This window comes from Pristis pectinata, chromosome 33, assembly GCF_009764475.1.
Source record: "Pristis pectinata isolate sPriPec2 chromosome 33, sPriPec2.1.pri, whole genome shotgun sequence".
Classification (NCBI taxonomy): domain Eukaryota; kingdom Metazoa; phylum Chordata; class Chondrichthyes; order Rhinopristiformes; family Pristidae; genus Pristis; species Pristis pectinata.
Window position 1 is genome coordinate 9,466,325 of NC_067437.1, and position 12,173 is coordinate 9,478,497.

Here is a 12,173-nt window from a genome sequence, read left to right on the forward strand (position 1 = left end):
TACTGGGTAATGCAAGACACACTTGGACAACTTAGGACACAATTGGACCCCGTCAAACATTAAGGGGAGGCATAAGGCACTACTGAGCAATGTAAGACACTGTTGGGCAGGATAAAACATTATTTGGCAGTGTAAGATGCTATTGGGCAGGAGGAGCCACTACTCAGCAGTGCAAGGTTGATGGAGATGTAAATACTGTTGATCAAAACAGCTCTTCACTGACAACAGATTTTATTAACTTTGCAGGAATAAAGAACAGGTTTCCAGGGAGATGGTGGAAGCAGATACAGCAGCAATGTTTAAGAGGCATTTCGACAGACACATGAACAGGCAGGGAAAAGAGCGATATGGATCACGTGCAGGCAGATGGGTTTAGTTTAATTTAGCATCTTGGCCAGCACAGACATCGAGGGCCAAAGGGCTTGCTCCTGTACTGTACTATGTTCTAACAAAAGTTAACAGTTGGTCACTTAAAAAGCTGTTGCCATAAAACTGAAGTAATTCCATGGGGAGTGGGTAACAGGGTAATTGGTTTATTATTGTCACATGTACTGAGGTACAGTTTGAAGCTTTTGCCATCCAGACAGATCATTCCATACATGTACATTGAGGTAGTACAAAAGGAAAAAAAAATGCATAATATAGTGTTTCAGCTACAGAGAAAGTGCAGTGCAGGTAGACAAATAAAGTGAAGGGAGGCTGTGAGTAGTAGGGTATCCCACAAACTGTTGGCAGGGTGAGGGAATCTCTGGCTAAAGTGGTTTTGGCAGCACATCCTACTGATGCCCAAGAAGGTTGTGGGTTCAAACCCCACTCAGATGAGAAAGGTTCACTATACAACAAATCTGCTCACAAATGAGTGTGCAATAACTGAGCACGCAGAGATCTGCAAAGTTCAACTGTTTATTAAGTTCCACGGTAACAAAGTAAATACGTTTGACCAAACAGGATGAGCTGTACATCTACTGTATAAAGTTCAAAAGATAATAAAGTCCCATTCTTAATTCTTGCTGGTCCATGTGGGAATTAGCTCCAATGCTGCTGGCAATCCTTGCCTAGTGATTACAAAGCTAGTTCTTATACCAAGCTGATAGCCAAGCTCCTGGACTTCTTTCCTCATGGGAGTTGTGGGGTGGTCACCATCTGCACTTGGAGATATTTGGTGCAGCTAAGCATCCCGTGCACAAATGGAAGATGGCAAACCGCATCCAGTGTAGGAAAGAAATTTGGGCAATCTACTACCTTGAGAACACAAGAGTATTGTAGGAGCACAATGGCTCTCAGAATAACACTTCAGACTGCTATATCTATGGGAATTAACCAGTTACAAAGCTGTACATCAGAATCCTGAAACATTGTGATGTGGAGATCTAAATGCCCAGTTCTGTCCCCATGTGTGAAAGCCAGGATGTCACAGTTTCCAGGCAACAGGCAATCCCTCTGCGAAATATCTGCAGGAAGAGGTAGGGACAACGTGACAAACAGTGACCGGAAACAACAGGGTACGACGTGAAGGCTCAACGGCTAGAGACTCTACACTGTGCAGCTGAAGATTGGTAACCTCAGGTAGCAGGATGGGGCTCCGCTGAGTTTCAACACCAGGATTATGGAGCTGTTGTTTTGATTAACTTTGCAAGGCAGCCTGCAGAGTGAGAAGAGAAAGAGACTGAGATCTCTTAACTTCTTGGGATAACATTCACATCCCACTGAAGTGTCAGGCCTGGGTTAGTCTGTGTCAGAAAGTTTGGAGTTTAAGTTTATGACTGAGGGAGTGCTGCACTGTTGGAGGTGCTGACCTTCAAATGGAATGTTAAAAGGAGGTCCACATTCCCTCATAGATGAATGCAATCAATTTTGTGGTCAAGATTCTGAAGGGGAGCTTTCCTTGGCTAACATTTATTCCTCAGGAATCGATTGGTTGTTTTCATATTGCTGTACGTGGGAGCTTGCTAAGCACACATTAGGCACCACATTTCCTATACAGGCAATCCCTGGGTTACATAAGGATTCTGTTCCTGAGAACTGTCTGTAAGCCAATTTCTTCCCAAGTCAGAAACGTCTGTTTTCTAAAGCTACCTTTATCGTATTGCTCTACATATACTTGTTTTTACATACATACATATCCTTTCATTTGATCAAATATTCACCTTAACGTTACCTATAATTAAACTAATGGAAAGTGTGCTGTATCCAGTCATTAATGAATACCATGAAACATTGCATTATTGTTAATACCGCCTTGAAAAATGCTTTAAAAATGTACGGGAGAATTTGCGTAAAGGTTGGATTCCCGTAAGTCAGGTCATTCGTAACCCAGGAAGCCCCCGTATTACAACAGTGACTTACACTTCAGAACAATCTTTGCTGGCTATAAAGTGCTCAGGGATATTGCTGAAAGGGATGCAGAAAGTGTTCCACAAGTGTAAGTTTCTAAAGGGATCCTACTGAGCCCATTCAGCTTCTTTCACAACTAATGGTTTTGTGTTTTACCCTTCAAGGGATTTTTCTTCACAGAATATCACGTGGTCCCAAACTCTAACAAGGGCCCATCTTTACGAGGTCACCAATTTCCGTTTCCAGTGACTATTTACATTAACTTCTTGTTGTATCAGTCCAAGTCCCGAATCCGAATGCAAGGAGATCTGTTCTGCCATTTGCTGTACTGTCTCATCCAATGGTGTGAGCTTCCATCACAGCCTACCACCATTGGCTGGATTATCTGTTCCCTGTCAGGAAATGGAAATAGAGAGTGCATTAGGAATGGGAGAAGGCCATTCAGTCCCTCCAGCCTATACTTGATCATGGCTGATCTATCGTCCTTCATCTCCTTGCCCAGCAAAAGTGTCGCAACCTTATTTTTGCTACTTACAGTTGATTCCTAAACTCAACAGTTGTTCTTGTAGAGAGAGTTCCAGATCGACAGCTCACAAGTGTTCAGTTCTGCTCACCGTACTATTAGGAAGGACGTCACTAAGCTGGAAAGGGCGCAGAAAAGGATGTTTGCTGGGACTGGGGGGCTTGAGTGAGAAGCTGGATAGGCTGGGACTGTTTCTCCCTGGAGCGAAGGAGGCTGAGGCGAGACCTTATAAGACCATAAGACAGCCCATTGAGTCTGCTCCGCCATTCTATCATAAGCTGATCCATTCTCCCCATTTAGCTCCACTCCCCTGCCTTCTCACCGTAACCTTTGATGCCCTGGCTACCAATCTCTGCCTTAAATACACCCAATGACTTTGCCCCCACAGCCGTCCGTGGCAACAAATTCCACAGATTCACCACTCTCTGGCTGAAGAAATTTCTCCACATTTCTGTTCTGAATGGGGCGCCCTTCAATCCTGAAATCGTGCCCTCTTGTACTAGACTCCCCTACCATGGGAAACAACTTTTCGAAATGTTTCTATGAGGTCCCCCCTCATTCTTCTGAACGCCAAGGAGTACAGCCCAAGAGCCATCAAACGTTCCTCATATGTTAACCCTCTGATTCCTGGAATCATTCTAGTGAACCTTCTCTGAACCCTTTCCAACATCAGCACATCCTTTCTTAAATAAGGAGCCCAAACTGCACATGGGTTTATGGAGGTTTATAAAATCATGAAGGGTAGAGATAAGGTGGATGGTCACTGTCTTTTTCCCAGGGTAGGGGAGTCTGAAACTAGAGGGCACAGGTTTAGGGTGGGAGGAGGAAGATTTAAAAGGGGACCTGAGGGCAGGTTTTTCCACACGGAGCGTGGCGGTATATGGAACGAGCTGCCGGGAAGTGGTACAGGCGAGTACAATTGCAGCACTTAAAAGACATTTAGACAGGTACAGGAATGGGAAAGGTTTCGAGGGATATGGGCCACACGCAGGCAAATGGGTCTACCTTGGTAGGCACCTTTGTTGACATGGACGAATTGGGTCAAAGAGCCCGTTTCCGTGCTGTATAACTCGATGATTCTTTCTCCATTTTACTTTGAGAGAGATTCAAGAGAAACGGAGGCCAGAACTGAACCTGAGACACTGGAGCAGTGAGGCAGCAGGGTCTACTAGTTGCTCCACTGTGCCAGGCATATTAAAGCCCCCAACCTTCAACAACACAAGGATCACCATGACTTGAAGCTCAGCTGGACCAGGTACATGCAGGCTCCCCTGCAAGTTGAACAGCAGAGACAAAAGAGACTGCAGATCCTAGAATATAGACCGAAAAAACGAGCTGCTGGAAGAACTCAGCGGGTCAGGCAGCATCTGTGGAGGGAAATGGACAGCCAACGTTTCAGGTTCAGACCCTCCGTCTGGACTCTTTCCCTCCACAGATGTTTCCTGACCCGCTGAGTTCCTCCAGCAGCTCGTTTCAAGTTGAACAGCATCCTGACTTTGAAATACAAGGCTGAAGACATTCGGCGTGTGCCCATTGACTTTCACTAATTTTTATAGATGTACCATAGGAAGCATCCTAACCGGACGCATCACGGCTTGGTACGGCAACTGCTCTGCCTGTGACCACAAGAAACTGCAGGGAGGGTGGGTTTGGCATTTGTTTGGGAGCAGTTACAAATGGGATGGAGTGGAGGGAATGAGTGTGGGGGTGTATCCCGATCGCAGTTTCCCTGCACACACTGCTCTTGGACATACCTGGATAGTTTGTCGAACATACTGACGAGTTTCATGGCCTCGTATTCCTTCTGTTCCTCCGTCATTCCCTCCATGGGATCCGGAAGCTTTTCCTCAACCCGGCCCGTCACTGGGTTGATACTGGGAGGAGGGAGAATGATCCATTAAAAAAGACGTTTTGGAGCAGTCACTGTTTGAGTGAACAGTTAGATTGGGGGACTGAGGTTTTGGCTCAAGAGGCTTCGGTGTGAAGAGGCAGAGTAAGTGGCCTAAGTTTGGAGAGTTAGAGCAGCTCTCCAGGGAAAGAGGCTTCAGGGAGAAGGCATAGGTAAGAACAGGTAAGGTTTTTGGTTTATTTTGCTGTTATTGACTTGGCTTTGGTTCAGGAGGCTACCGTGAGTTGAGGCTAAGGTGAGATTCAGGTAAGGTCTTTTTTTTCCTCTTATTCCACAGTAGAGCAGTGAAATGGCAGTCAGGGCAGTGGTGTGCTCCTCTTGTAGGATGTGGGAAATCAGGGAGACCTCCAGTGTCTCTGATGACTACACCTGCGAGAAATGTATCCGGCTCCAGCTCCTTACTGACCATGTTAGGGAACTGGAGTTGGAGCTGGATGATCATTCGGGAATCTGAAGAGATGATAGACAGGAGTTACAGGAAGGCAGTCACACCTAGGTTGCAGGATACGGGTTGCTGGGTGACTGTCAGGAGAGGGAAAGGGGATAGGTAGTCAATGCAGGGCACCCCTGTGGCCGTTCCCCTCAATAACAAGTATATCGTTTCAAATACTGTTGGGAGGGGGGCACGGGGGAACGACCTACCAGAAGAAAGCCACAAGGGTCAGGTGTCTGGCACTGAGTCTGGCTCTGTGGCTCAGGAGGGGAAATCGGAGTGCAGTGGTGACAGGGGATTCATTGGTTAGGGGAACAGACAGGAGATTCTGCGGATGAGAATGAGACTCCCAGATGGTATGTTGCCTCCCAGGTGCCAGGGTCAGAGACGTCTCGGATTGAGTCCACAGCATTCTTAAGAGGGAGGGTTAGCAGCCAGAAGCCGTGGTCAACATCGGTTATAATGACATAGGCAGGAAGATGACAAGGCCTTGCAAAGTAAGTTCAGGGCAGTTAGGTGCTAAGTTAAAAGACAGGACCTCCAGGGTGGTGATCTCAGGATTGCTACTTGTGCCACGTGCAAGTGAGGAAAGAAGTAGGAAGGTAGTGCAGTTAACACGTGGCTAAGAGATGGTGCAGCAGGGAGGGCTTCAGAGTTTCGAATCATTGGGCTCTCTTCCAGGACAGGTGGGATCTGTACAAACGAGACGGTTTGCACCTGAACTGGAGGGGAGCAATATCCTTGCGGGAAGATTTGCTAGTGCTGCTCTGGGGGGCTTTAAACTAGAGTTGCAGGGAGGTGGGAACCAGAGTGGCAGGGCGGCAAGTGGAGAGACTGTGGGGAAAGTCGACGTTAAGCCGACAAGCAGAGACAGGAATCAACAGGTTGATGAGCACGGTGGGACTAATGTTCTGAGATGCATCTATTTCAATGCAAGAGGTATTGTAGGTAAGGAAGATGAACTTAAGAGCATGGATCCGTACACGGGATTATGATATTGTAGCCATTACTGAGACTTGGCTACAGGAGGGGCAGGACTGGCAGCTCAGTGTTCCGGGGTTCTGATGTTTTAGACATGATAGAGACGGAGGTATTAAAGGGGGGGGGTGGCATTACTCATCAGGGAAAATATCACAGCAGTGCTCAGAGAGGACATACTGAAGGGCTCATCTACTGAGGCAATATGGGTGGAACTGAGGAATAAGAAAGGGATGACCATGTTAATGGGACTATATCATAGATCTCCCCATAGCCAGCGGGATTTAGAGGAACAAATTTATAGAGAGATAGCAGACAGTTTCAAGAAAAGTAAGGTTGTGATAGTAGGTGATTTTAACTTTCCACATATTGACTGGGAGTCCCATACTGTAAAGTGACTGGATGGGATAGAGTTTGTCAGATGCGTTCAGGAAAGTTTCCTCAATCAATATGCAACTAGAGTCCCAACTAGAGAGAGCATGATACTGGATCTCCTCTTAGGGAATGAGACAGGGCAGGTGACAGATGTGTGTGTAGGGGAACACTTTGGACCTAGTGATCATAATTCCATTATTTTCAAGATAATTATGGAGAAGGATAAAACTGGTCCTCGGGTTGTGATTCTAAATTGGAGTAAGGCCAATTTTGATGGCGTCAGAAGGGATCTGGCAGTCGTGGATTGGGATAGGCTGTTTTCTGGCAAAGAGATGCTTGGTAAGTGGGAGGCTTTCAAGAGTGAAATATTAAGAGTACTAGAGTGTTAGAATAAAAGGCAAGGCTAATAGGTTTAGGGAACCTTGGTTATTGAGGGATATTGAGGAACTGGTAAAGAAAAAGGAGGGGCATATCAGGTATAGGCAGTTAGGATCAAACGAGGCACTTGAGGAGTATAAGAAATGCAAGAGAACACTTAAGAGAGAGACCAGGAGGGCAAAAAGAGGACATGAGGTTCCTCCGGCAGACAGGGTGCAAGAGAATCCCAAGGGTTTCTATAGCTATATTAAGAGAAAAAGGGTAGCAATGGACAAAATTGGTCCCCTTGTAGATCAGCATGGTCATCTACGCATGGAGCCAAAAGAAGTGGGGAAGATTTTAAACGAAATTTTTTTGCATCTGTATTTACTGTGGAGGCAGACACAGAGACTATAGAACTGAGGCAAAAGAGTAGTGAGGTCACGGACCATATCTGGATTACAAGAGAGGAGGTGCTGGCTGCCTTGAGGCAATTGAAGGTGGATAAATCCCCAGGGCCAGACAAGGTGTCCCCTTGGACCTTGTGGGAGGCTAGTGCAGAAATTTCAGGGGCCTTGGCAGAAATATTTAAAAAGTCCTTAGCCACAGGTGAGGTGCTGGAGGACAGGAGGATAGCTAATGTTGTTCCGTTGTTTAAAAAAGGCTCTAAGAATAAGCCTGGAAATTATAGACCGGTGAGCCTGATATCAGTCATGGGTAAATTATTGGAAGGTTCTAAGGGACAGGATATATAAGTATTTCGATAGACAGGGCCTGATTAGGGATAGTTAACATGGCTTTGTGCGTGGTAGGTTGTGTCTAACCAATCTTATAGTTCTTCGAGGAGGTTACTAAGAAGGTCGATGAGGGAAAGGCGTGTGGACATTGTCTACATGGACTTGAGCAAGGCCTTTGACAAAGTCCTGCATGGGAGGCTGCTTCAGAAGGTTATGTCACTTGGCATTCAGGATGAAGTAGCCAATTGGATTCAACACTGGCTTAGTGGGAGAAGCCCGAGAGGGTAGCAGATGGTTGTCTCTCTGACTGAAGGCCTGTGACTAGTGGTGTGCTGCAGGGATTGGTGCTGTCTGTTTCTATATTATGATTTAGATGATAATGTGGTAAACTGCATCAGCAAATTTGCAGATGACACCAAGATTGGGGTACAGTGGACAGCGAGGAAGGCTATCAAAGCTTGCAGCATGATCTTGACCAGCTAGGAAAATGGGCCGAAAAATGGCAGATGGCATTTAATGCAGACAAGTGTGAGGTGTTGCACTTTGGGAGGACAAAACGGGCAAAACCAGGGTAGTGCAGACACTGTAGTGTAGCGGTTAGCGTAACGTTATTACAGCACCAGCGACCAGGGTTCAATTCCGGCCACTGTCTGTAAGGAGTTTGTACGTTCTCCCTGTGTCTGTGTGGGTTTCCTCTGGGTGCTCCGGTTTCCTCCCACATTTCCGAAGACGTACGGGTTAGAAAGTTGTGGGCGTGCTATGTTGGCACTGGAAGCGTGGCAACACTTGCAGGCTACCCACAGAACACTCTACGGAAAGATGCATTTTGCGTGTGTTTGATGTACGGACTAATAAAGATATCTTATCTTAAGACTTACACAGTGAATGATAGGGCTCTGAGGTATGCTGTAAGACAAGGTACCTGGGAATACAGATCCTAGTTCCTTGAAAGTGGCACCACAGATAGATAGGGTTGTAAACAGAGCTTTTGGCACTTTGGCCTTTATAAATTGGGGCATTGAGTACAGGAGTTGGGATGTTATGCTGAAGTTGTACAAGACGTTGGTGAGGCCACACTTAGAGTATTGTGTGCAGTTCTGGTCACCTACCTACAGGAAAGATATCAGTAAGCTTGAAGGAGCGCAGAGAAAATTTACAAGGATGTTGACGACACTTGAGGACCTGAGTTAGAGGGAAAGGTTAAATAGGTTAGGACTTTATTCCCTGGAGCACAGAAGAATGAGGGCAGATTTTAGAGGTATACAAAATTATGATGGGTATAGATAGGTGAATGCATGGCTTTTCCACCTAAGGTTGGGTGAGACTAGAACTAGAGGACATAGGTTTAGAGTAAAAGGTGAAATATTTAAGGGAAATCTGAGGGGAGTTTCTTCATTCAGAGGGTGGTGCGGTGCGAGTGCGGAATGAGCTGCCAGCGGAAGTGGTAGATATGGGTTCAATTGTAACATTTCAGAGAGGTTTGGATAGGTACATGGATGGAGGGGTTTGGAGGGATATGGTCCGGGTGCAGGTAGATGGGACTAGGCAGAAGAGCAGGTTGGCATGGACTGGATGGGTTGAAGGGCGTGTTTCTGTGCTGTAGTGGTCTATGACTCTATGACAAGCACAGCACAAGCTCCATCCCCTACACCTACTGCCTGGAGTTTGCTTACTTGGGTTTTGCCTCTTTTATACTCCTCTGTGTCTGTGTCCTCTTCCTCAGAATACTCCCCTTCTCCTCTTCCACCTCCCAGAAGTCCTCGAGCTGCCAGCAGCCCAGCCGCGTTCCGTATCCGGTGTACTTCACAAAACGGGACACTGCAGGGGAGAGCACCACGGTGGGAAGTGGTGGAAGGAAGAGCGAGGGTGGGGGGATGAACAAAGAGAGAAGGGTGGGAAGAGAGGGAGGGTGGGGAGAGAGAGAGAGCGAGGAGTGACGGGAGACACAGGGGGGTGGGGAGACGGAGAGAAACGGTGGGGTGAAGGGAGGGGAGGCACAGAGAGAGGGTGGGGGGGACGAAAGAGAGTAGAGAGTCAGGGAGCAAGTGAGTGGAGGGTTGGGAGATAGAAGGAGGAGGCAATGTCGAGGCAGAGAGGTTGGGGTGGGGAGAAGGGGGAACAGGGTGATAGAGAGAGGGATGGAGAGATCACGAGGAGGGAGTCAGGGAGGTAGTAAAGGGACAGGGAGAGGATGGCAAGAAAGTGGGGACAATGAAAGAGACGAAGAGAGGGCAGGGAGATAGATGGGGTGCAGGGTGATGGTGGTGGATCAGGGAGACGGGGGAACAAGGCAGGGGAGCAGGGAGATGTGAAGAAGGTAATGAAGTGAGCGAGGAAGACGGAGACAGAGAGGATGGGGAGAGGCAGGAGCATGGAGATGGAGAGATGAGCGGGGCAGCAGAGGGGAGGAAAAGTAGAAGAGACGGGAGGGAGAGAAAGATTGAGCAGAGAGGAAAGAGAGAGAAAAAATGGGAGGAGAGAGGGGGGCAGTGGAAGAAGGGGTTGAAAGGGGAAAGTAAAGAGTGAGAGAGGAGGGAGAGAGAGAGACAGACAGAACATATCACTGGCATGTCCTCTGGCTTCACATCTCTGAAGTCCCAGACCACCACTCCTTTGTTGTCCCAAAGCTATGTTCAACCCTCCTTAGACGGCCCATCCCTGGATCCTTCCCAATGCATCAACGTTCACTCCACACTCTCTTCCACACCTGGGCTGGTAGTGACCTGTTGCACAGAGACAAGTCAAGTGCAACACAGACAAGGCAGAGAAGGGGATGGTGGCTGGATTGCCATGGCTGCTCATCTACCCCTCCTAGTGGCCGAGAATTCACAGACCCAGAATGTCCCGTTAATTGGTGTTAGAATGGGGAAGGAACCTCACAGATAAGACGATGAGGGTGGACGTTAATGTGCGTTTTGTAACCCTGGGACATTGTAAAGTGCTTAATAACCAATTAGGCATTACTAAAGTGGTGTTGTTGGAATATAGGGAACACAGAGACCAATTTGAGCTGAGCAAACTCCCACAAACAACAAAGTGAGCATGACCACATATCTGATCTAGTTATGTTGATCGACGGGTAAAAACTGGTCTTAGGACAAATCTTTACTGCTATTAATAGTTTCATATCTTCCTTTACATCCACTTCTTTGCTAGAAGGAACCTCAGTTTAACACCTTGTCTGAACAGTTCCTCTGACTATGCAAACTCTCTCAGTACTGCACTGGAACACCAGCCTAGAATTCTGAGCTCAGCTCTCTTGTGGGATTTGAACACAGCACCTTCTGCTTCATAGTCATTGAGCAACCTGTAGACTGGCATGGCTTTGATGGATCGAATGGTCTGTTACTGTAACATAGAACAGCACAACACAGGAACAAACCCTTTGACCCATGGTCTGTGCCAAACACGTTGCTGAATTAAACTAAATCTCTTCTGCCTGTACATGATCTATCTCCCTCCATTCCCTGCATATTCATGTGTCGATCTAACAGCCTCTTAAATGCAACTATCATACCTGCTTCCACCAATACTCCTGGCAGCCTGTTCCAGGCACCCACAACTGTCTGTGTAAAGAAACTTGCCCCGCATATCTCCTTTAAACTTTCTCCCTCTCACCTTAAATACATGTCCTCTAGTATTTGACATTTCTACCCTAGGTAAAAGATTCTGACTGTCTACCCTATCGATACCTCTCATAATTTTATGAACTTCTATCAGGTTTCCCCTCAGCCTCTGATGCTCCAGAGAAAACAACCCAAGTTTGTCCAACCTCTCTTTAGAGCTCGTACCCTCTAATCCAGCAGCATCCTGGTAAAACCTCTTCTGTGCCCTCTCCAAAGCCTCCACATCCTTCCTGTAATTGGGCAACCAGAACTGCACACAATATTCCGAGTGTGGCCTAACCAAAGTTTGATATTCTTGATGTTTGTAACATTTAAGGCCATTGGCAAATCAGAGTGTTCTCTGCCAGCCCCCTCTTCCCTCACCAATTCCCTCTGCCACTGTCGCCATGGTTACTCACCGTTCTCCTTGCACAAGACGAAGAGGAACTCAGCGGCACAGTGTTTCACGTCGGTGTTGATGTGCGTCATGAGGCGCACTAATTTGTTACGCAGGGTTTCTCCCACCTCGGGGCGATTCCTCACGTCCCGCAAGGGCGGTAGGACCTGTTAGGTGGGTGGGGTGCAGGGAGCAGAGGGAAACAATGTCAAGCATCAGCCTCTGCTGGCATCCAACTTCGTCCACCGAACACTCTGATGCCCGATCACTCAGACCAAACTGTCCCTTCACCTTCTTGTCGAAACTCGACCAAATCTCCCGCCTGGCCCCATGACAAAAATTAAGTGTTAAAACTCTCATCACTCAAGAGCATTCTGACTGGTTGCATCACTGCCTGGTATGGAGGCTCCAATGTGCAGGATCGAAAGAGGCTGCAGAGGGTTGTAGACTCAGCCAGCTCCATCACGGGCACAACCCTCCCCACCATCGAGGACATCTTCAAGAGGCGGTGCCTCAAGAAGGTGG

General features: G+C 47.3%; 1 protein-coding gene across 1 annotated transcript in view; it reads right to left on the reverse strand.

Moving 5' to 3' along the window:
* Positions 1-890: 890 nt before the first annotated feature.
* The window catches only part of LOC127585502 (synembryn-A-like), a 38,982-nt gene continuing 27,699 nt past the window's right edge, over positions 891-12,173 (reverse strand). The window contains 7 exon segments of the mRNA XM_052043004.1: positions 891-2,686; positions 2,689-2,726; positions 4,612-4,731; positions 9,320-9,336; positions 9,338-9,435; positions 9,438-9,464; positions 11,671-11,815. Coding sequence (XP_051898964.1) covers positions 2,553-2,686; positions 2,689-2,726; positions 4,612-4,731; positions 9,320-9,336; positions 9,338-9,435; positions 9,438-9,464; positions 11,671-11,815 — 579 coding nt within the window. The 3' untranslated portion in view covers positions 891-2,552.